This window comes from Trichosurus vulpecula, chromosome 1 (assembly GCF_011100635.1).
Source record: "Trichosurus vulpecula isolate mTriVul1 chromosome 1, mTriVul1.pri, whole genome shotgun sequence".
Classification (NCBI taxonomy): domain Eukaryota; kingdom Metazoa; phylum Chordata; class Mammalia; order Diprotodontia; family Phalangeridae; genus Trichosurus; species Trichosurus vulpecula.
The window spans coordinates 521,381,993-521,405,729 of NC_050573.1; the positions used below are offsets into that span (position 1 = coordinate 521,381,993).

General features: G+C 49.1%; 3 protein-coding genes across 6 annotated transcripts; 1 reads left to right on the forward strand and 2 right to left on the reverse strand.

The window, feature by feature from the left end:
- Window positions 1–886: 886 nt before the first annotated feature.
- RNF40 (ring finger protein 40) lies at window positions 887–11,717 on the reverse strand. Its single transcript, XM_036741103.1, has 20 exons — window positions 11,654–11,717; window positions 11,297–11,471; window positions 10,314–10,481; window positions 9,910–10,051; window positions 9,445–9,651; window positions 9,102–9,223; window positions 8,855–9,001; window positions 8,697–8,771; window positions 8,424–8,543; window positions 8,110–8,289; window positions 7,258–7,393; window positions 6,703–6,824; window positions 5,864–6,318; window positions 5,273–5,390; window positions 3,921–4,070; window positions 3,625–3,837; window positions 3,408–3,533; window positions 3,182–3,322; window positions 2,987–3,088; window positions 887–2,862 (listed from the first exon to the last, which is right to left on the reverse strand). Exons 2-20 carry the CDS (start codon window positions 11,426–11,428, stop codon window positions 2,686–2,688), a joined length of 3,033 nt encoding a protein of 1,010 aa, XP_036596998.1. The 5' UTR covers window positions 11,429–11,471; window positions 11,654–11,717; the 3' UTR covers window positions 887–2,685.
- Window positions 11,718–12,203: 486 nt separating this feature from the next.
- CCDC189 (coiled-coil domain containing 189) lies at window positions 12,204–17,676 on the forward strand. Its single transcript, XM_036741109.1, has 9 exons — window positions 12,204–12,463; window positions 12,893–12,924; window positions 13,163–13,228; window positions 13,447–13,616; window positions 14,425–14,495; window positions 14,695–14,811; window positions 14,928–14,988; window positions 15,077–15,160; window positions 15,470–17,676. Exons 1-9 carry the CDS (start codon window positions 12,248–12,250, stop codon window positions 15,640–15,642), a joined length of 990 nt encoding a protein of 329 aa, XP_036597004.1. The 5' UTR covers window positions 12,204–12,247; the 3' UTR covers window positions 15,643–17,676.
- PHKG2 (phosphorylase kinase catalytic subunit gamma 2) lies at window positions 15,746–22,918 on the reverse strand. Of its 4 annotated transcripts, XM_036741108.1 has the most exons (11): window positions 22,643–22,873; window positions 22,008–22,120; window positions 20,938–21,051; window positions 19,563–19,738; window positions 19,228–19,282; window positions 18,524–18,589; window positions 18,182–18,345; window positions 17,001–17,091; window positions 16,755–16,908; window positions 16,542–16,667; window positions 15,746–16,345 (listed from the first exon to the last, which is right to left on the reverse strand). In XM_036741108.1, exons 3-11 carry the CDS (start codon window positions 20,991–20,993, stop codon window positions 16,061–16,063), a joined length of 1,173 nt encoding a protein of 390 aa, XP_036597003.1. In that variant the 5' UTR covers window positions 20,994–21,051; window positions 22,008–22,120; window positions 22,643–22,873; the 3' UTR covers window positions 15,746–16,060. The 4 variants fall into 4 exon arrangements, with proteins under 4 accessions (XP_036597003.1, XP_036597000.1, XP_036597001.1 ...); XM_036741105.1 differs by lacking the exon at window positions 20,938–21,051 and having other exon boundaries at window positions 22,643–22,918; XM_036741106.1 differs by lacking the exon at window positions 22,643–22,873 and having other exon boundaries at window positions 22,008–22,579.
- Window positions 22,919–23,737: the final 819 nt, after the last annotated feature.

A 23,737-nucleotide genomic window follows, 5' to 3' on the forward strand; every position in this document is an offset into this window, starting at 1 on the left:
ACCTCCTATTGCCACAGCTAGCTCAGCATGTCAAACTAAAAAACTCACCACCCCACCCAAAACCCAGGTTCAGTTCACAACTTCAGAGTCCTCTGTGTCCTTCCTTCCCCTCCACATCCAATCACTCAGTTGTTAGGGACAGCCTTAAATTTGCTACCTTCTAACCTAAATCAGGGCTGTCCCTCAAGGCTTGGCTCAGATGCCACGGCCTTCACGAAACTTTCCACCATCACTCCGGCCAAAGGCAGTCTTGCCCTTCTCCATTCCTGGAGGACTCTTGTCTGCTTCTCTCCTTTGCTGTCATCACCACCCATATTGTAGAATACTTCTGGGCACACCTGTCACATTATCCCCAGCATTGGGCACAATTACTTGCACTTAGTGGGGCACCTCAGGAGAATTACTGGTTTCTGAGCATTTGAGTGGTCTGATCCTTTGCCTTTCCAAGATTGTTTGGGCAGCCCTGTGGGAGATAAGGATAGAGACTGAAGGTGGGACGGTCAACTAGGAGGCCCCTATAGTAGCCCAGTTGTGAGATGGGCTGGTTTAGGGCGGCAGCAGCGCAAATGAAAGGCATGAGGACGTAGAATCAATAGTCCTTGGCCAGGTCTATAAAATATCTAGGGGAGGGAACAAGCCCAGAGACTCTGCTTAAGAGATCTGTCTAAAGGCACACTCTTCCATTTTTGGCTTTGTTGTTAACTCATACTTCTGGGCTCTTGGTTGAGGGCACTTTGCATGGACTAAGATGAAAAGAAGTGGTTTGAGTTTGGAGAAGAGAAGGCTAAGGAGTTCCTAGGGCCTGGACAAACTATGAAAATGGATTCTATTTTTCTAAAAACACAGGACTGTATCTAGTGTTTGAATCACTCACATAAATATGATCTTCAGGGAAAGGTTTGTTTATTCTTCACAACAAATATCAGCCACACAAGAATCTAACACACAGGACATCTGGGTCCAAGCATATAGGAACTTGAAAAATGAATTGCCCCTCCTTGGTAATGGAGCCATGAGACATGAAGCTGGTGGGAGAGGTGTAGAGAGAAGGATGAGCATGGAAGCTGGACATGAGGGAGAATAATTAGGTAGACGCAGATGTGAAAATTTGTTACTGGAAAATCTTTTCAGCTATGGTATTGTCTTACACCACACTTGTCTCTAAACTTCTCCAGTTACTTCTTCCTCTCTTCCCTCTAAGGACTACTTGCTGCTCCATTTGTGATCATCAGATGGAAGAAGAAGACCTGGGGTAATTGGGGCTCTGAGAAAGCCCAAGGGGCCAACTAACCTAAAGTCTTCCAGCTGTGAAGACTCGGTTTCATCTTTAGCATATGGGACTCCCAGATCCTGCAGGATAACCAAGAAGGCTGGAGCTGAAGGCCAGAAGTTTGGAAGGAGAGAGAAATGGGGTCTAGATAGCAAATGCACAGTGGATCAAAGCTCCTGGGCACACGGTTTCTGGAAAATGCAAAGCAGTGGGACACCTGACGCTTGTCACAAAGGGAACAAGGCTTTGCCAGTGGGGCAGTTTCAGTTGCATTGGATCCCGCACATCCTCACCATTCTGAGAGAGATCCTCCTGCTGACCTGAGGTTGTAGTCCTAGCCTCATCCAGTAATACAGGCCCCAGAGTAGAAAGAACCAACCAGGTGCACCAGGTTGAGAAGGATTTGGCAGTTCCTTACACTCCTTACAGAGAAAAGAGAGGGAGAGTAACAGAGAGAGAAAAAGAGAGAGAGAAAGAGGAGAGAGAGACAGAGACCCTTCATGGGTCACCCAACATGGGGAAGATTTCCTTCCCAGTCCCCCAAAAATGAGATGACTCTCAGTGCCCTGCCCTTCCCTCAGTGCCCCCCAACAGTAGAGAATGCAGCTGGTGGGGCCAGCTCCTGATCCAGATGCAGTTATAAATACCTTGGGGGGCTCCTCAAGGTGGAGGTTAATACAGGAAATCTTACTCTGAGAATGACACTGAGGCTGAATGCCTCTTGATTCATCCTGTTAGGCAAAAAGAAATTTCCTAGGAAGCCAGGCTGATCAATAAGGAGGAAGAGCCCCAAGGAGATGAATGAATGCTAGAGAGCTTTTGGAAGAGAGGCAACAAGGGAAAGGGGATGAAAGGAGAAGAAAAAACTATGGATGAGGCCTGGCTACAAACCAGAATCAGAGACAACTTTCCCTGTGGAGTGAGGATAATGTGGCAGAAAATAACTCTCCTCCCCCAAATCAGGCTTCAGAGGGGCAAGTTCACACTAAGCTCAGGCAGACCAGACTACAGAATCACCTTCCCCTGCCAGTCTGGGTCCAGATAAGGCCAAATGGAGAAAGGCAACCTTGTCCAAAGTGAGCCACTTCCTGTGACAGACCAGAGCAGAGGGTGTTTTCACCAGGAGGGTTCAATCTTGGAAATAAGTTGTGGGGGTCGGAATGTCTGGGTTCTGAACCAGAAAAAAATCAAGATCTGAGGGTGAGGCTGGATAAACTCACACATGCCAAATGGGTGAAGTGTTCGAGGGCTGGATGGCTAAGGTCCAAAGCAGAAAGGAAGAGAGGCTTGGAGGCATGACGCCTGAGGTCTAGGCTCAGTTGACAGCACCATGGAAACCATGCAGGCCTTGGTCCTCCAACCCTGTAGCTCAACCAACAGATTGTATAAGTTGGGGAATCTGGATGCAGGTTGTCTCAGCTAATATAGACACGGTGGAAGTCATGAGCCCCAAAAGCAGCATTACACTTTGGGCACTTTCTCTGGCGGGCCTCGTAGCGGCCCCGCACACACTCAAAGCAGAAGACATGAAAGCACTTGGTGAGGACAGCATCTTTCTTCCGGGTGTTACAGCAGGGGCAGGTCAACCGGGCCTGGGACACAGGGCATGAAGAATGGATAGGCTCAGTTAGTCCCACCGCTGTAAGCCTCTCCTCTACTTAGAACCTCTGGACCCTCCCCTGCCCTGCCCCATCTGATCCCACCCAGCCTGCTCACCTTGTATTCCTTTATCTCCTCCTGTAGAATCTCATCAGCATCAGCATAGACCTCTACCTTCTTCTGTTTCTCCAGCTTCCGCCGAAGTCGAGAAATGTCCTCCTAGGGTAAGAATACCAAGGATTAGTACCTAGAACCTTTGCTCCTGACACCATCAGTCTGAGGCCCCATCTCCTTCCCTAGCCCTATCCTTACCTGGGCCCTCTTGAGGTTGAAACTCTCCTTCTCTCGCGCTGCTCGGCTCTCCGCCAGACAGGGTTGGATTTCTCGAAGCCGACTCTGCACGTGTTCCAGCTGCACCTTGAGGTCCTCAGCCAGCTGTGCTGCTTCCACTGCCTAGAAGTCAGAGGGACAATGGTGAGTGAACTGGGGGGGCCTGGGAGAACTGTGGAATGTCTTCTCACCCAGCCCATGCTCTCACCTTCCTCTTATTAAGCTCCAGGGCTTGGCTCCGTAGGGTTAGCTCCTTTTCTACGCTCCCCAGGCTGCCCTGAAGAACTCGCTCCTTCTCTTCTAGTTTCTGTACCACCAAAAGCTGAGCATCCACCTAGAGTATGGGGGGATGGTACCTGAGTACTTGCTGGCTTCTTTGCCTCACTTGTGGTCCCCCCCCTTTGCCCCCTGCACAGTGTCTGCACCTGAGACTTGAGGCCCAAGACTTGTTCCCCCAGTTCATCCTTCTCTTCCCGGAGCAGCTTATGTATCTGGTTGGACTTGATTCTCTCTGACATCAGCTTGAAGTTGGCATCGTCTTTTTCTCGCAGCTGTTGTATAAGGCGACCATTCTGCTCTTGCATGTCCTCGAAAGCCTGACCAGTCACGTCCATCTCTGAAAGCAGAGCCTCCTCTTCCTGGGGGAATACATCTTGGGTTGGTGAGAGTAAGGGGGAGGCATGGGAAGGAGACGAACAAACGGCCAACTTGGCCTCCATACCTGCTTGGTGGCCCCAAGTTTGCGCTGCAGGTGATCAATCTGTTCCTCTGCCAACCGGATCCTTCGAAGAGCATCCTCATCTGCCAACTTCTTACTCTCTTTCCTTTCCTTCTCCTCCAAATCCCGGATGCGGCCCCGAAGCTCATCTACCTGTGGCAGGTACAGGGACTAAGTCTGGGGGGAAAGATCATTGTCGGCCTGTCTCTTCTACTACTGCTTATGGAGTTTTCTGGCTTTCTCCTTTTGTAGACAATGTAACTCACCCCAACCCGAGTCCCAAAAGTGGCTGCTCCTCCCGACCTGCCTGAGTTTTTCTTGCTTTCTCAGACATACTTCAGAACCCAGGTGAGACCACCTACTCTCAGGACAGTCCCATGACTAACCCTACTGTCTTTATCTAGCTTGACCAGGACAGCCTTGGCTGCTCACTCTATCCCCACTCAGAATTTGGAATCTACTCAAAGTAGCCATTGCTGTGGTCCTGACTTCTCCAGCCCAAACACAAAGCCTACCCCATCAGCAGTCTGTCTTTCTGCCTTCATGGAGGCTAAAACAGCCTTTCTCATTGTGACTGCTAGTCATCACCATTATCCTTTATCTCCTGCTGCTGCTACTACCACAACCTCCTTAGAATCATTACTCAGTCTCAGAGGCTGTCTAGTGTAGTCCTTGCCTGACATAAAAATACCTCTGCAATATTCCTAACAAGTGATTTATCCAGCCACTGACTGAAGACCTCAAGTGATGGAAAACTCACTAGCTCTATCTATTCCAAATGGACTGCTCCAATTTTAACAAGTTTGCAAAATATGTGAATATAATTTCTAATGAGTGTCCCATGAGGTCAAACAGAAAAAGCATTCTCCCTCTTCTATATAATAGCCTTTTGAAGATGTTAAGACATTATCTGTCCTCTAAGTATTCAGTACTCTAGGCTAACCATCCACAATTCCTTCAACTGGTCCTTACCATGCTATGGGTTTGAGCCTTATCACCATCCTGGTTGCCTGCCTATGGATACACCTCAGCCTGGGGTCCACAAGTGAACACTGAGACTATGACAGCCACAGTTCTCTATCCTATGTTGCTACTCAGGCAGCCTAAGATCCCATAAGCTTTTCTAGCTGTCAAGTCACAATGCTTTTAAACTCAAACAACAGGGACTCACAAAATGCTGATGCTGCACTGATCCTGGACAAGCCCCTCTTCTCCCTCCCCAAAGGACAGAACAGCTTTAAATTGATCACCCTCATGTCAGTCTCCACATCCCCCCTCCCATCTCTCTTCCTGCTTGGTCCCCCACATCCCCCGCTCCCATCTCTTTCCCTGCTTGCTCCCCCAATCTCTATCACCTCAGCCTTGGCCTTGCGTTCTGCAGCCATGAGCTGCACTTTGTCCCTCTGCTCCTTGGGGGCGGACTTGTACATGTCCAGAAGCAGTTTCATTTCCTTTTGACTTTCCTGGGCCTTCCTGGGCAGGAAAGAAGCAAAGTTGGAGAGAAAAGTCAATTATGTGAGGGGGTCGGGGAAGAGATTAGAAGAAAGGGGGAGGTCATAAGGAGTGAGCAATGGGTACATGTGTCAAGCAGGGACTGAAGCCATCTGCAGGACATGGAATACTATTAGTGACTATGAGAGCTGGAAAAGGTCATTTACTCCAACTTCCCCTCAATTGAAAGGTGTGGGAAGTGTGGCCTACAGTGGGCAGATGACTTACTCAAAGTCATATAGTGAGTGAGGGAATTGGAACTAGAACCCAGAACAAGCCAAAGCTGACTCTGAAAACTACAATTCTTCATTTGTTGCGCATTCATTTGCCTTTTAGCTGATATGAGTGACAGAACGAACGTAGAAGAAAATGGTAAGAGAACCAGGAAGAGGGAAAGGGACGAGGGGAAGAGAAGACTTGGGACAACTAGGTAAGGTGTTGAGGCTGGTTCTCACTTGAGCTCTGCTCGAAGTCCCTTGAGTAATTCTGATTCTTTCCTCTTACTCTCCTCAGCCTTGGCCTTGTCTCGATCTCCCCTTGAGGAAGAGGATGTTGGGGTTCCAGAACCTGGCCCTTCCCGGTCCCGGGGCTCTCGTTTACCTCGAGGCTCAGCCTCCCGGCTCCTGGAAGCAGGGGTTTGGGGTGTAGGGTGGGGGGTTTGGGCCTGGGTAAGAGGCACCTCCTCTTCAAAAGGGGGCTCTTCTTTCTTCACCACGGTGGCTGTAGAAGCTGTGGGGGTTACTGGGGCTGAGACTGACTCTTTTTTGACCTCCTGGAGAACAGCTGGCCCTGACCCAGAACTCTCCTCTTCTTTCACTGGGGCCAATGCTCCCCCTCCTCCTGATCCCTGATCCTCAGAGGCAGTTTGGGATGGGGCCGAAGGGCCTGAGCCAATAGTCTGTGCCCGGAGCTATGAGAACCCAGAAAAGGAGAGAAGTGTCAGGGCTAAGTTGTCCCTGGCAGCACGGAACACTCCCATCAAAGCCCGGTTCATTTAAGATTCTCCAGCCCACCCTGCCACATGTTCCAGTCCATAGACTTCTAAGCAATACTTCACTGGCCCCATCTACAAAACTGTATGATTCAATAAATGATTATTCAGTGCTAGGCACTATGTTCTCCCCGTATCTCAATAACAAATCACATTCCTAAAACAATTTTATAATCACAAAGCACTTTCTTCACAACCACTCTGTGAGTAGTGAAAATATCACCCCTGTTTTAGATGATGAAAAAATCTCAGAAAGGTCAAGTGACTTGCCCCATTGATTGTAGCCTCACCCAAGCCCCTGACCTTGCCAATCTCCGCCTGCACTTCCCTCAGCTTCCTCTTATACCGCTGTGCATCACCCTTCAGCTGGTGGTTGTGGTTTTGCAGGCTGCTGATCAGGTGTCTCATCTCCCGGTTAATGGGCCCTAAGGGCAAAGGTGGGTAGGGGGAACTTAAGGAGGACAGCAGAAGCTCACCTGGATCACACACAGAAGTTTTCACTTCCTCTCAAAGTGGGGAAGAAGGAGTTACAAAAGTACAGAAAGCTGGGAAACCACCACCAGATATTTGTACGTACTTTATAGCTCTCAAAACACTTTCACACATATTTGTATTAGCTGATTCTTAAAAACCTCTGAGGGGAAGTGAAAGCCCTACTTTGTCACCATTTCAGGAGAGGAAATGGAGTCCCAGATGATGAAATGATTTACAGGATGTCACAGACAGCAACAGAGCTGGAATTAGACCAACCAGGCTTCTTGACTTTTAGTCCACTGGTCTTTACGGTACACGCTGTCTCAAGACCTAGGTTACCCCTGATGAGACCATGGAACCCCCTTAGCCTCCAGCATCCCTTACCTGCCTGTTCGTTGGCTGCCAGGTTCTGCTCAAATTCGATTCGAAGCATCTCATACTCTTTGCGCACCTGGGCTAATGTGTCCTCTAGCTGAATCACCTCAGTCCGAAGCTTCTTTTGCAGACTCAGCTCATCACTCTGCCCACGGTCAAGAACACAGGAATTGGGAGGTAGAGGCCAAAGAAGTGACACCTCTCTCATCGAATCTTCCTACCCAATGCTTGCAAACCAAGTTTCCTAACTCTGAATCCAATACTCTTTACAATATACCTTGTCCTAGGCCTAGGCTGAGCCCTAAAGATGTCATGACCCCATTCCCTCTCTTTCCTTCCAAAGACAGTACAACCCCATATTCCCTGCCATGCTACAGAGTTTAGGCAGAGTGCAATTTAACTTCTTTCCCAGTAGGAAAAGCAGAATTAAAGATATCTCTTGTTGCACAATGGTGCTGTTCCACCAATAAATGATAAATAAAATAAAAATAAACCATAACCCTACTTCATGTTCCCCTCGCCAAATATCCCCTCTTCTCCCTGAGGAAAGAGATGAGTCTACATTTAAAACTACTGATGCCTAATTACAAATTTATAACAACCATACAAACCCCCTGCTCACACTAGTCTTTTTTTCCTTTATTTAGAATGGAACTAGGTGATAAGCATTATAATAGTGGCTCTGCCTCTTTCCTTTCCTCTTCCCACTCCCCCAAATGCTATGGCACATCACAGGACTAGAGTCCCCCATCTCCACTGTAAATGATGCCCTGGGCCTTTCCTGGGGGATAGTAGAAGGAAGATATGATGATTTAGGGCTTGGGAGCAGATGACGAGCCTATTGTAACTGTTCTCCCTTACCTCCATGTGCTCAATGTGCCTGAGATGGGAGTTCTTGGTAGCCAGGAGTAGCCCCCGTGCCTCATCTAGCTGGGTCTTCACTTGCAAGGACTCATTGTAGAGCAGAGAAAACTGAGCCTGGAGCAGTCGGTACTCACCAGTCTCTCTTACCACCTCTTCAGGCAGGCTCCGAAGGGCCACCTGGAAGTTGAAAAGGGTAACAGAATAATAAAGTCCTACATCTGTTGGTCCAAATCCTTCCCCACTGTTTAAGGACCCTCTCTGAAGTGACCTCTTCCTTTGAACTGTTCTCTCCTCCCCAGCCCACCCCTCACCTTGAGCCGTTCATTGCTCCGCACAGCGCCCTGTAGCTCCGCCTGAAGCTTTTCTAACTCTGCCATGCGGCTATTGGCCAACTCCTGGTTCTCTTCTAGCTCAGCATTCAGCATCTCAAACTGAGCCGGGGTAGCAAGATAAAGGAAGAGACAGAGCCAGGTGAGCAAACACAGACAATCAAAATGGGACCTCAGAAATGGAGAGGAATTTCAAGGGCCTTAAGAGAGTGCGACCCTAAAGGAGTGATGGGGACAGGAAAACAAGCAGCTCACCTTTTGCATACTGAGTGTGATTTGGCCCCCTTGGAAACTCCCTGAACTCCCTGATACATAGTAGCCTGAGTTGAGCTAGAACAGAACAAAAAGAACCAGAATCATGGGAGTCCAGACACCAATTCACTGACCTTCCCTTTCTCCTCTCCCATCCCTACCTGCTCCAGAGCCTCAGCGAGGTGCTTATTGAGTTTCTGCTCCCGTTTGCGCAGTTTCTCAATGTCCCACTGCAGATCCTCCACTGAAGTCTCCATCTCCAGCACCTTGGTCTCTGCTGATGTCACCTTGTCTTGGAGTTCTGAGTACTGTGGAGGTGAAGTAAACAAGACGTGGGCTGAATGTTCTCTTATCTCCCCCCCACCCCCTCCCCACATGTATCTAAGTGCCCCACATCAGCAGTCTTACTTCCAGAGAGATTCGGTGATGCTTCTCCTGCAGTTGTGTGGTCAAGTCTTGCAGTCGCCTGTTGTCCTGTCCAAGCTCCCTGGTTAAAGTCCTAAGTCCTTCCCCAATGGACTCACACTCTCCTGGAAAGGCAGGGACTGATGAGAGGACAGTGGCAACCAGAAGAAAGAGCTATCAGCAGGAAACTGAAAGTACATGACAGATGAAAGGTTCCTAGAAGGACCTGGGGAACATGTGTAACAGGGCTGCTATTGGCAGACAGCATGCGGACACCTATGATCAAATAAAAACTGAAATGCCTCAGTTCTGAACAGGGAAGGGGGCTGAGTGCTCCTGGGTTCACCTCGGCTTTGGACCCGATGACACAGCTCTTCTACTCGACGATGCAGTCGGTCTGAGGCCTCAACTACTCTGGACACGGCTGCCTTGGAGAACTCCATGCGGCCCTGGAGCTGAAGTTCTACCTCTTCACTACTGCTGGCTGCCAGGGCTGCCACAAAAGCCAAAGCCGGCTCGCTCAGTGGGGGCCGAAGCTGGAGGGTGGGCAGATCTGTAACAAAGATCCAAATATGACTGTCCTATCTGACGTGGGCATGCAGCAGGGTGGCACGAGCACTAATGAAAGGGAGAAATGAGAAGGAGAGTCCTGAAGACGGTGTGGTGAATCAAAACCCTGGTCTAACTCCTAACAAGTGGGCCCTTTATTAATAACTAACATTTTATATGTCACTTTAATACTTGTACAGTCTCCACTCTGCTCATCATTTTGCCCACGACTTTTTTGATATTTCTCCATCATTGGTCTCACCTCTTCTCTCTGTGGTTCCTGGTTCAGGCAGAGGGGTCCCATCAGGGTCAGTACCATCTTGGGTTCCCGGGTCCTCCATCCTAGAAAGCAATTCTCCTCGTCCCTCATGTCGTCGTAGTAGGACCTCTACGGTTTCATCTAGCTGTGAGGGAACAACAGGAGGACATGACTTTTCTTGAGGCTTCAATGGCAAAAATACCTCTCCCCCAACAGGGACTATGATAATTCAGAAGTGGAAGTTGAAAAAGACCTCCAGGAAGAGAAAACTATAGACTGGTACATGGTCTGAGGTAGAAGGAAAGAGAAAATGAAGGTGCATGGCCTGAAAGAGGCAAGGGGATTCTAGGGTTCTGGACTAGATAAACATAGGCCCGTGGCAGGAGTCGTGGTCAACGGAGACATACCTGGGCCCAGTAGCGGTTGACAATGAGCAATGTGGCATCATCAGTGGCCTGGCGCTTTTCCAGCTTTTCAATTCGCTCCCTTAATTCATCTTCGCAGGCCTGGCGTTGTTCCAGTCGCTCTGCCAACTTTTTGTTCTTGAACTGTAACACCTTCAGGTCCATCTCCTCCTGCAGAAGGCAGAGTGAGTAAAAGAGCTGAAGAGAAAAGTCAGGAAGGCCATGATAAAATGTCAAGAAAAAGAGAAATGGAAAGCAGGGTCCTGCAGAAGATACGGTGAATCAAAATCTCATTGTAATTTCCAACAAGGGGGCCCCTAATAATGACGACTGAATTCAAACAGCACTTTACAGGTTGTAAAATGTCTTACACATGATCTCCTTTAAACTGCACAACAATCTTGGAAAATGGGCATTACAAATTTCCCGCAAGAGGAAAGTGAAGTTGTGACTCGTATCAGAGGCGGGTTCTGAACCAAGTCTTCTTGACTCCAGGTCTGGCATTCTATCCACCATGTCACAAAGCATTAAAAATATTAATGAAGACATATACACATGTAGCCATAAAAGGGAGTTAATCTCTAGCTTGACGACTACAGGGGCTCTCCCCAAATACTTAAGGAGCCAGAGGACCTTCGGGGTTTTGGGTAGGTTTCCTGCAGGATGTTTACATCAAGTCAGAGACAAGAATTAGAAAAGATGACAGAGGGGTGGGCAGATTGTGATCTCTTCTTAGGAGGATGAGCTCTGACTCGGGTCGATACAATTACCTAAGTAATGACAATGTGGGGGCTTTTAAGGTTTATATAGTTCGATCCCTGTGAGTGAACCTCGTTTAACAGAGAAACCTGAAGCTCCCAAGGCACGTATGTGACCTGGCCACGGCCAGGGTTCCGGATCTCGAGGTTCATCCCTTTAGATTCCAATTACGGGTCTGAGTCTTACGGGGTCGGGGGGGAAGGATGGGGAGCGGGGGCTGCACTGACCGTGGAGGAGATGCCTCCCAGGCGGATGGGCTCGATAAGGGTGGTCGTGGTCTTCTCCTCTCGATTCTGCTTCTTTTCCGAGGGGCCCGAGCCCCCATCCCCGGCTGCGCGCTTGTTGCCGGCCCCCGACATGGCTGCAAACAAGGTGGGCGACCAGAGGCGGCTCTTCCTTCACCTGAGGGAGAGGCGGGGCCCGGGGAGACTCAGGATCCCGGTGGGGGCGGGGAGGCCTCGCTCCTTCCTTCCCTCCCCTTCCCTTTTATCTCCTCCCAGCGAGGGTTCGGTTTCTCCAGGCAGCTCCCCAGGTGACCTCCTTCCCCAGGTTCTGGCCCCTAACAGTCCCAGGGGAGCCCTCACCTGTCCCAGGCTCCGCCAAGCACCGCCATGATGTACGTCACCGGATGTCGCATCGAATTCCTCCAAAGCGCGCAGGCGCCGAGGAGTAGGTGGGCACGTAGCTAAATTTGTCTGTTTTCTTTTCCTATTGGTCAGAGGCTCGAGTTTAGAACCGCCTTCTGCCTCCGGAATGCTTTCTTACCCAGCAGGCCATCCTCTTCCCCTTGATTGGTGAAACGACAAAGTACCATAGCAACCGTCTTCGTACCACATTTCCTCTGTCCCAGTAACTCCACCCTCTTCCTTATTGGTAATACTGAGAACACAAAGTAGATTCGCCGTGGAAAACACTGCGCTTGCGCAGCATTTTCTCATTTATTGGCCCGCTCTTCACTTCTGTCGCGCCTTTACCCCGCCCTCATAAGCCACCTTAGCAACCGCTAACCCAAGCAACGACGCTTCTCACGGATTGGCTGAACCAAGACTATTTCTTGGTCCCCATTGGCTGGCGTTACCAAAAGGGGCAGGTCCTCAATGCTCTGACCCGTAGCCTAGGCCTGAAGGCATACAAGACCTAGGAACCAAGCCGCAGAGGTGGGGGCGGCAGCGGGTGGCATGATGAAACGGCGAAAATCTAGTGGAGTTTCTGGACTAAGCTCCGGACCGGGATTGGGCTTGGGCCCAAACTCTGAGGGGCTGCTGGACGCGGCCCTGGGCCTGAACCAGGAAGAAGAACTTAATTTAGAGACCGAGAAAGAGCCGAATCAAGAGCTAGAGCCGGAACCTGTAGGAGAAAGCAAAGAGGAGGAGCCGGGCGCCAACCTGATGCCGGTGAGGGCGTGTCGTGTTTGTTCGCTCGCGGACATTCGTCCGGGAGGTCCACCTGTAACCCGGGGGAGCGGGTCGGGTCGGGTCGGCTTCTCGGACTTCAGGCCCCTTGAGGTGCTCTCTGAGCCCGGGCCGTCCTTGCAAGGCTCCAGCGCCTAGCTTGTCCGCTGAGACCCGCAGAAGCCCGGGTCAGTGGACAGACACGATTCCTCGTGGTATTTTCGCTGCATCCCAGGGGATGGGATGGAGCGTGCCTGGTTATGGATACTCATGACCGCAGGAATGTTCACGCGCCGGGGGCTCTCCAACTGAGCCACGGGGGACGTCGCCTTCCTCGCCGCCTCGGATTCCCCTTTAGAATACCGAGATCAGAGAAACTGGGGCCCCGCCAACATAACAGCATTGTCACACGGTTCCCCTCTTTTTCCGCAGCCTCCCCTTCCTCAGCCTCGGATCTGCTTGTGGTGAGCTCGGGGCCGGGCCTGGGACGGCGGGTGGGGCCGGGGTAGCTCGGAGAAGGGGTGTCGTACAGTCGTACAGCGGGACTCCCCTAGTCCAACTGCTCCATTTTACAGATTAGGAAACAGGCCCCGAGAGGGACAAGCAGAAAGGGCTCCTGACTCCCAATCCAGCTGGCATATGGTGGATTCCTCTTCCTAGCTACCTTCCAACTACGTCCCTTTCCCTCTTTTCAAATGGCAGGAAATACCTGGATGTACATTCCATGGACCTACTGGAGAAAACCACCACCTTGGAAGAGATGCAGGAGTACGGGCTAAGTGAATAAGAGGGTTCGAATAGATTACCTCAAAGGTCCTCTCCCCACCCCAATAATCTTTCTTTGAATGGATGAGGAAAATAAGGAGGGAGGGAGCTCTCACCAGGAGGAAAGATAGACCTTCCTAGGAATCCAGAATGGGGTACCTCAAAAGGATCTTTTACTCCTGAACTGGCTGCTCTCTACCCTCACCTTAATCCACCCCAAGGTTGCTGGCAGAACTGCTAGGCCTGGGGAAGACAGACAGGAGCCCTAGGGAGGCAGTGATACTGGATATGTTTTGCCACACCTTGATCTTCTGCCGGCAACAGCACTTCTCTCCGGAGCAGACCTCAGCGGCTTGTGCTCTGCTTCAGGACCTCCACAAGGCCTGTATTGGTGAGTCCAAGCATCAAAGCCCCTGGAGAAGGGCCTTGCAAGGATTCTTCAGATCCAGGCTGAGAAGGAAGGAGGGAGGGACTGAAGAAGGAAAGGTCCATGACGAGCACCAAATAGTACTTGCTTGGTACTGACTGGGCAACTGTAGTAGTAAGGGTGAGGCTGAGCTTCTCTGGGTTCAGAAGTGAAATGAGCCATAACCCAGAAGCCACATTTCTAATTTATCCTGTAGTCATCATTTGTACATACATTTGCATGTTGTCTCCATTAGGTTGTGAGCTTCTTGAGGGCAGAGACTGTTTTGCTCTCTTCAGTGCTTAGCATGGTGCCTGGCACATGATAGGCACTTAATGCTTGTTGATTTGACTCATGAACATGAAAGCTGTCAAAAATAAGGTTAACAGCAGAATATTGGGAGGGACCTCAAGAGTTTTACTTCAACGTTTTGTAGAAGAGCAAATGGTCCCAGAGAGAGGAAATCACTTATTCCAGGGACAGTGACAGGTAGTAGTGAATAGAAATAGCCTTGGAACCAAGAAGCCCTGGGTTCAAGTACTTCTGATACATACTGGCTGTGTGATATTGAGCAAATAACCCAAATTGTAACTTCTCAGTTTCTAGGCAACTCTTTCAAGAAGTTGCAGAGAAGGTGCCGTTCCACATCAACACAGGGAGTTTCCTCATCCCAGAGTTCCATATATCACTACAGTTAAAGAGACCCAGGCCCTCTAGACTTAGGTCATTTCATTCCTTTCTTTGCACTTGGTTGAGGGACTTATCACTGTCACTCATTTTTCCTTTTCCATAGCAACCCCCTTGGGCAACGTGGAAGACTGTTTCCGATTTTTCACCAGCCTCCTCTTCTGCCATGGAGTCAGGGTCAGTCCCAACAGAGGAAATTAGAATTCTGACAAATTTAAAACATCTCTATCCAATGGTGCAACCGGCAGATTTCTTATTACCCCCCTTAACTACCTCAAGTCCCAGGAGGCCAAAGCTATAGTAATTTCTCCTTTCTTTGCTCTGAAGGTTCTGTAAGAAAAAGAGCCAAACTATGTATTCCTACCCTTTCCCACAGAGGCCCCCCTTCAGCATTGATCTATTTGGAGAAGAACAGCTGTTGAGCCTATCAGATTACATCATCAACACCTACTTTCGTCATTTTAAGCTCTACAAGTATGTCTTCACCCCCCAGGTACTGGTCCCACAGGATACAAGAAACCTCCCAGTCTATTCCTTTTCCCATTTCCCTCTCTTTAACATAGTTGTCATTTCTCTCTCCCTCCTCCAAAACTCCCTCTGCTCTCCCAGGTGCGGTTAGACTTGTCTTTGCGATATGTAGGTCTGCCTGAAGTAAAGCCCTCAGCAGATGGTAAGAAGGGTAGAGATTAAACTAGGCCTGGGAAGAGGTTGGGAAGTCTGCCTTAGGGCTCATGGCTCCACTCCCTTTCATCTTGCAGTACAAGAGGAAGAAACAGTAGTGGAGACAGTGTCGCCTGTTCCAGAAGAGCCAGAACCAGAAATAAAACCTGAGCAAGAGCCAAGTAAGGAATCAAGAGGCACCTGTTTCCCTAAGCCTTCCCTAGGAAGCTGTTGTCTTTCTTATCCTGTAGAAAAAAAGTCTTCTGCTCACAGTCTTCCTAGGTGGGCTTCCTTCTAGCCAAAGGGATCTCCTGAAGGACTAAATTGAGAATACTGAATTGAGAACAGTGTATTTCCTACCTCCCAGGACATTCCCCGATATGGCATGGTGACACGCCATGAATCCTCCCTCCTCACAACTTGGGACTGAAGTTCTCTTATGTAAAAGGTTCCTTCAGCTCAAGTTTGAACCACTTTTTCAACAATTCCAGGTCCGGGCGACATACTGCGAAATTTTATCTCAGCCCAGCTTACCCAGGAGCTGGGGCAACTCAGGCAGTTGGTGGAGGAGCGGCTGAAGGCTGGCGAGGAGCAGCTCAATAGCAGGCTGGTTGCCCTTGAGAATCCCACCTTGGTCTCCAAGAGCAAAAACAAAGCCAAGTGACCCCCGGGGTATTTACCCAAATAAAAGCCTGGGCCAGAAGTACCCTATCCCTTCCCCCCAGGTCCCCTTCTGAGCACCTTCTCACTCCACCTTGAGACACAGCTTGTTTCCCAGTGTGCAGGATGATTTATTTCACATGAAAAATGGACAGCAACAGCAAAGATGTGAATATCACCCTCAGCTGGTCCCTTTTCCTTCCATTCAAGTCCTGTAGTCCTGAGCAACAGGGATGGGGGCATAGAGCTGGTCCCCTTTACAGTAGCATCATTACCAGAGAGCACAAGAGAAGGGAAGAATGCCTTCGGCCAGAGTCCAAGGTGACCGAGTGTATTGAAGCCCTCAGATTGGGAAACCTGGACTTCCCAAGGCTCTTGGGCTGGGAAGCAGACTTCTGGGAGCCCCAGGATGGAGGTCTTAACTATGCAACAATAGATTCATCATCAGCGTTGGTTGGATCTCCCTCCTCTTCTGGATTGTAGCCCAAGTATGGGCCAGGAGGCCGGTGTTGGAAGAGGGCAGCCCTGTTCTGTTGCTCACCCTTCTTTACCCAGTGTCCATAGAGGCGGAAGGCACAACTGTCAATGAGTTGCCTCACTGGTCGAAGCCCATATGGGTCTCCTAAAAGAGCTCCCTTGCTCATGGGCCTTACCCGGCGAGTGCTCAAGGCTACTCGGCCTGCAGCCAACACTGTCCATACTGCTACCTGAGGGAAAAAGAGAAAAACAAGATCACGGACACACTAAAAGTAGGAGTTGAGACTTGTGAAGGATAGTTGGGTCCCAGGGAAATGGTGTCATCTCTCTATCCCCTAGGTCCAAGGGAAGGGTAAAGTGACATAGACACAGGGTAGTAGTGGTAGTACAAGTAGTGTCTTGTAATATTTTCTCTCTGTTCCTTACCCTGAATCGCTGGAGGGGAGAAAGGCTCCAGGCCTGGCTACCCTCACAGCGCTGGAAGAAGGGATGCTGCAGGGCCTGCTCTGCAGTCAGTCTTTCCTCAGGATCCACCTGGAGCAGCCTTGAGATCTAAGAGAGGGCAGGAGCCATGAGACACTTCTTCCCCTGACTCCTGGACTGCAACTCCCCTCTGCTTTGAGCCTTCCATCTACTCACCAGGTCTTTGACAGTTGCCGATCGGTCATCCCATTCTGGTGACCTGAACTGGTATCGGCCCTCCATGATCAGTCTTAGCATTAGGATCTGGCGTCGATGCCAGAATGGGGGAGAGCCAGCCAGGAGTGTGAACAGGATTACCCCACAGGCCCAGCTGTGAAGGGAAGAAGATCACATTCAGGATGGGGGTGGGGGGGGAGGAATGAAATGGGAGAAAGAAGACCAATCAAGTAACTAGTTACTCACAGGTCAACTTCCTTGCCATAGCCAGGGTGGGTTTCATCCATGGAGCACTTCAGAATCTCTGGGGCCAAGTATCCTGGGGTCCCACACAATTCTGGAGAGATGAGGACACATGTTAGGGATACTGCTAACATCTTACTACTGGCCCCTGGAGCTTGAATTACTAAAACTCCTAGCTAGTTTTCCTACCCCTAGGCTTTCCCTCTCCTCCAATCCATTATATTTGTAGCTATTGAGAGGAGTCTCAGATACCATTTTCCTTTTATTACCCTCCCAGCTGGCCTCCTGTTCACATATTTGATCAAATCCACAATTTCTTTAACTAGATAGACATCAAGGCTTTCTGCAGCCATGCCTTTTTATTCACCAATACAACTCTACAACTTAAGTCAACCAAATCTGTTTACAATCGCACACGTAAATTTGCTTGTTTCTAACCTGCAGTGCATTTTTTCTTGGAAAACACTAGCCCTTTTCTCCACCAAACCATTAAATCACACCTCTTTCTAAATCTACTTCCTCTGTGAAGGTTTCCCTAGTTACCAGCACCATTCCACACTCTCCAAATCTTCAAGGACCCGATGTGTATAAGTCATTAACATTAAAATTGGAATGTCTGGGGAACGTGGTATAACAGTGAATTCTTTTTTCTTAGCTAATAAAAGATCCTTGTTTTAAACCTTGTTATTGAAAATCCTTCTAATAACACACTATAGTTCAAGGCACTAATAATCTTTTGTTAATAGGAATCTTGTAGAACCTCAGGGAGGTACTTGCTGTAAGTCAGTATCTGTTCTGTCCCCAGGTCATATAACCTCTAAATAGGCGCTTTGAATAAATTGCTATGAGGTTATTTTAAAGTGATTTGTCGGTTTCACCCAGAAATTGAGACTATCTTACAGTCCACCTGGGGCCTCCTACTTGTTTCTGGATTCCAGTTAATGGAGGTTCCATCTTTTATTCTGTATTCTTTTTTGACAAGTTGTGACTATTCTCAAGTTATCTCACAAAGATCATTTTCTCTCCCACCTAGAATGAGTTCTCTGAGCATAGCCTTCTAACACATCCTTAATGACTTCTTTCCTCTGTACCTAAGGTATGTGTTTCCCAGTCACCTTCTTCAACAGGTCTTTGGCCCCTTCCCAACCAAGATTCAGCTGCTCAGGATGACTGACTCCCCTTACCTCGAAGTTTCTCGCCAGGTTCCAAGTGGCAGGAAAAACCAAAATCAGAAAGTCGAATCTGCAAGTTATCATCTAGGAGAATATTCTCAGGCTTTAGGTCACGGTGTACGATGTTGTTGTCATGAAGAAAATTCACAGCCTCCAGCAGAGACCGCATGATAGACCTGGGGGGGAGAGAGCCTTCTCCTCTGCAGTCCCAGAGCTAGCACCTTTCAAACCTACCAGTTCTTTCCCCAACCCCTCCTTTTTGTGGGAACACAACAAGCCTTTTTCCCTTTTAGTTCCCCACTCCCTTTGCCCTTCTTTTCCCTCTGGTTTTCATCCCCTGGGTCTCCTTTTTACCTGGCCTCCTTCTCTGTGAGAGCAACCTTCTCTGTGAGGTAGTCAAACAGCTCTCCTTTCCGCATCCTAGAAGATGAAAAGTCAATGGGAATATGATGCATAAAGGGAAATGAGCCATTGTCTTCCTTAAATTTAGTTCAATTACACAAATACTTATTAAATGCCCACTATATGCAAAGTCATCACAGTACTAAGTATACAAAGACAAAAAAGAAATGGTCTCTTAAAAGTCTCTTCTCTTGGAAGAAGCCAAAGGGTCTACAATTGGTTCTATGACTGACAAGCCTAAGTTTAAAAAACTGAGGTCATCGCTCAGGCTAGTTAAACAGGGCCTACTTCTTAGGGACTATCAAAGCCCCAGAGGGATGGACATCCCTCACTTACAAGGTCACACGGTACAAACCCAGTGAAGTGTTTGAAAAGTATTATTTTACGGTCTGTTTTAGCTCGTTATCTTTTTCAATGTCTACCTGATTAAAGATATTACCTCAGGGTTGATTAGTCATTTTCACTCTTAGGAAAGGAGGCACAGAAGGCAAAAGAAAAAGGGAGGGAAGCCTGAGAAACAGGGTCCACAGCCAAAGAGAACTAACTGAGGAAGATGCGGGGAATGGGTTCTCACGCCTACAGAGGGGTGAAGTTAGGGAAGTGGGCTAGGCATGAGGCTATGCAAAGTTTTCAAACCTGTGCAGGAAGATACTCACAGGTCAAACACCAGGAACATGAAGCTAGAAGACTCGTAGGAATCGATGAGGGTGACTGAGGAAAGAGGGAAAAAGAAGGAAAGACACAGAGAAAGGGAAAGGAGAAGGAGACACGTTAAGGGTGCTTTTTTACTGTTAGGTGGAGATGGGAGCTATTATATAGGGAAAGGAAAAAGAGGTAAAATGGGAGGTTATGGGGTTCAAGGGTTATGAATTCATAATGGCACAAAGCCAGAAGGGATGAACAGGCAATGTTGGGGTAGAAGGGAGAATCTTTTCGGGACAATTACGGGCTGGTCAGGGTAGTTTTTCAAAGAAAGGAGGTATAGCCTCACTGATGTGGGGGTGGCCAGCAACCTGGCGCAGGATCTGGGTTTCTCTTCGGGTTGCTTCTCGCACCTCCTCCAGTTGCTCGGGACTCAACCTTTCAGCAGTAACCTCCATGATCTTCACGGCAAACTCCTGTCCAGTAGCACGGTGAACACAACGCCTGACCACAGAACTTATGCCCCTGATGGGAGGGGAGGGAGGGGGCAGGGAGGGAGAAAAAAAAAAGGATGGTGGGAGGGCTGAACTGTTCTTCTCACTGCCCGCCACTTGCACATTCTGCCACCCCCTACCCACTTGGACTTTATCCTTGGTTCAGATCACCTTATGGCCTCTCCCCAAACTTCTATCTCTTATCCCCCCTCTTCTTTCTCCAGCTGCCTGCTTAGATAAATCTTATCTATAAGAAATAACTCAAGAAAGATTTGTTGATTGACTGATTAAAAGAATATAAGGACTGGGAGTCAGCTTTGCCACTAACATCATAATATCCAAGATTATACAGAGGCAATGTTTCTTTACCTAGTTTACATTTATGATAGTGACTTAAGGTTTGTAAATACTTGTCTGACAATACTCCTATGAGGTAGGGAGTGCAAATATCTCCATTTTATAGGTGAAGAAGCTAAGGATCAGGGAAGTTAAGTGACTGGTTGAGGGTTATTATGTCTATTATGTATCAATGTCAAGATTCAAATCTAGGTGTCTCCTGGCTACATGTCCCCACTATTCCCACTAAACAACGATGCCTATGTCTCTCTTCAACTTCATATACAGATAATACCCTGTGGTTTGGGGGAACATCAAAAAGTCCTTCATATTTGTACAATGCTTACTTTTTTGTGGGGGGAGCAATTGCCAATTGGGGTTAAATGACTTACCCAGGGTCACACAGCTAGTAAGTGTCTGAGGCTGTGTTTGAACTCGGTTCCTCCTGACTCCAGGGCTAGCGCTCTATGCACTGTGCCACCTAGCTGCCCCAATAGATGCTTGCAAAGCAACTGCCCATCCACAACAATTACAGTAGCTCAGTGTTAGAAGGGACATCAGATCCCACATATACTATAATATTTATAGCAGCATTTTTTGTAGTTGCAAAGAATCAAAACCAAAATAGATGCCAATTGATTGGGAAATGACTAAACATGACTAAACAAGTGGTAGCATTTGAATGTAATGAATTATTGCTGCTCTGTAAGAAATGATTGATATGATATTGAATGATAAGAATATAGAGAAGCATGGGAAGACTCATACAAACTGATTCAAAGTCAAGTAAGTGGAACCAGGAAAACAAAACTATGTAAATGGAAAATATAAACAAGAAAAACTTGAAATAATAATAACCAAACCTGACCCCCCAAAAGAGAAAGGAAAGCGTACCTTCCCCCTTGTTTGCAGAGGCAGGCATTGTACAGAATGTGGGACTTGGCTGGCATGTTGGTTTAGTTTTGCTGAACTTTCTTTTCCCCTTTATATTTCTTGTTATAAGTATTGCTTGGATGGAGAAAGGGGGTATGTTGGAAAGTGAAAGGAATGTGAAACAAATGCTAGCAATAAAACTTTAAATTTTAAAAGAAAAGACCTCAGAGGTCACTTATCCAAACTTCCCCTAAACACAAGTACCATGTCTGTTATGGCTGAATGAATAACCATGTCTACCTGGCTGAATGAATGACTCTCTGAGCAATTGTCAAGCCTGTCCATAAAGATCTCCTGCAACCAGGAGGTGACAGGCTCTTCCAGATCTCTACAGCTCTAGTGGTCACAAATGTTTTGCTTATTTTAAACAGAAATATGCTTATCTGCAACTTTTCTACCCATGGCTTTTTAGGTGTTTTCTGGGACCAAGCAGAACAAGACATCTGTTCAAATCCTACCTCTGTCACTTCCTCTGTGACCTTAAGCAAGACACTTTCACCTCTCTGGGCCTCCGGTCTTTCCTCTATAAAATAAGGCAGCTGGAGTAAATGACCTTTTTTTTTTTCTGTAAATCTATGGTGCTAAATCGAATTCCTCTTCCATATGACAACAGCTATTGTGTCCCTGGGGCTTGTTTACTTTAGCTGTAAAAGGAAGGGAATTGGACTAGAAGACTTCCCAGGTTCATTCCAGCTCTAAATTTAAGATGCCAGGACCCTGGCTGGTTAACAGCCTCTAAAAGTTTCTTACGGCACAGTACTTGGTCCCAACTAGAAACAGGGAGGCAGGACTGAGGGTTTTCGTTTGTTTGCTTTTAAATCTCTAATTTACAGAGGAGGAAACCAGGCCTTAGAGAGATGACTGGCCCTGCCCCGGGCTCCTATGCACAACTGTCAGTGTCAAAGCCCGGAATTCCGGTCTCCACACGCTCCTTCTACTGTCTTTCTCCTCAAATTAAGTTAACAGCTCTGAAAGCACTGCAGCTTCTATTGGGGGCCCCCTCACCCGGCTCAGGCTCCCCGAGGGCCTACCTGCCAATGACATCCTTGGGGTCGTACTTCTGGTAGAACTCCTTGGCTGCGGCCCAGTCGGGGAGCTCATCCTCCGGCCCCACGTCCAGAGTCATCTTGAAAGACTGGGGAGCCTGCGAGGACACGGAGGGGAGGGCGGCAAGGGAGGGGAAGGAGGGCAGTGAGGCCCACCAGCCCGAGCTCCGGGGCTGAGACTGGGGGGACACACATCGGGAGTCCCTGAAGCGCCGAGCGAGCGGCTGAGGAGCCAGGGTCTTAAGGAGGAGGGAGAAGGAGAGGGAGAGGGAGGGGGAGGGAGTCGGGGAGAGGGAGGGGAAGGGGGAGAGGGAGGGGAAGGGAGAGAGGGAGGGGAAGGGAGAGAGGGAGGGGAAGGGAGAAGGGGGGACCGGGGAAGACACTGAGGGCTTGAGCTTGGGGGAGGTGCCCTAAAGAGAAGCCTGGAGTCCAGGGAAGGGTTGGGGGGAGGGAAAAGGGAGAGGAAGGATGGGGGGGGTTGGGAAGGTGAGGAGGGAAGGGGAAAAGGGGGGACCGCGGTAGCGGGAAGAGTGGGACCGTTGGCACGCAGGCGCACTGGGAAGGCGGGGGGGGGGGGCGGGGAGGGTTGAGGGAGTGGGGTCTCGCTCGGTCTCACCCACCGGGCGGAAGGGGCGGGGGGATGGGGGTTTTCCCGGAAGGTTCGGAGTCTCCGCGAGGCCGCTCACTCCAGATTCCGGGCGGGCTGCTCCAAGTCAGTCTCCAGCGGAGGCCTCGGCCTCAGACCCCGCCCCCACCTTCTCAGGCCGAGCCCTCAGCCAATCGGAGGGACCGCTCCCTCGCTCCCCCCTTCCTCAGTTCGTCAATGTCCCGGTCCAGGGCCCGCGAGCACCAGTCAGTAGGAAGCCGACCCTGGCCCCGGAGGAGGGGGTGGATCTTGCCCTTCTCGGACCGGAGAAGCGAATGCTTTGCCCAATCGGCGCGCAGCAGAAGCTGCTAAGTGGGCGGGACACATTTGATTAGGGAACCCTGGTTAAGGGACTCCGGAAGTGATCGAGTGCCTAAGTGGATACTGACTGTTCTTTCTGAAGTGGGATCTCTATCGGTAGGGCGATGGGGAGGAGTGGCGCTTGGTACCTAACACTATGGCCACATGCCGGCCCCATCCCTCGATCATTCATGTCCAGCGCTATGTTTTAACCTGGCCCAGGGACCCCAAGTTAATGCCATCACTGAATAAGGGAGAGGCAGCCGGCCAATCTACTGAAGAGGAATCTAGACCCGCTTTCACTTTTGTTCCCCTCCTCGAGCCCAAGCTCCCTTCGCGAAGCCTGTCTGTTGTCTCCGTTTGCTGGCAATGGGGAAAAGAGCTGCTTTTTATCCTGGACTCCAGGTTTCCTCCCCAATCTGTCACAGCAAGGGCTCGAGTTTGGGGGAAATGGTGTAAGATTTGATTCCAGGAAAGCTTTCTTTTCCAACCAACCGTTTCCCTCTCCCCCACCCTCCAAAGCCCTTGGGTCTAGGAGACAGGAGACAAGTTCTGGCTCTGACTTACTAGCTGTGTGACCTTGGACATGTCACTTAACCTTGATGAGGCTGTTTTCTTATTTGTAAAGTCAAAGGGTGTGTGTGTATGTGTGTGTGTCAGATGAGAATAAGGATTTGTAAAGTCAAGGGGTGCATGTGTCAGGTGAGAAAGACTAAACAGTCATTTCATATTTGTTGAACTGAAAAGGGTCCAGTACTCTGAGGTTTTT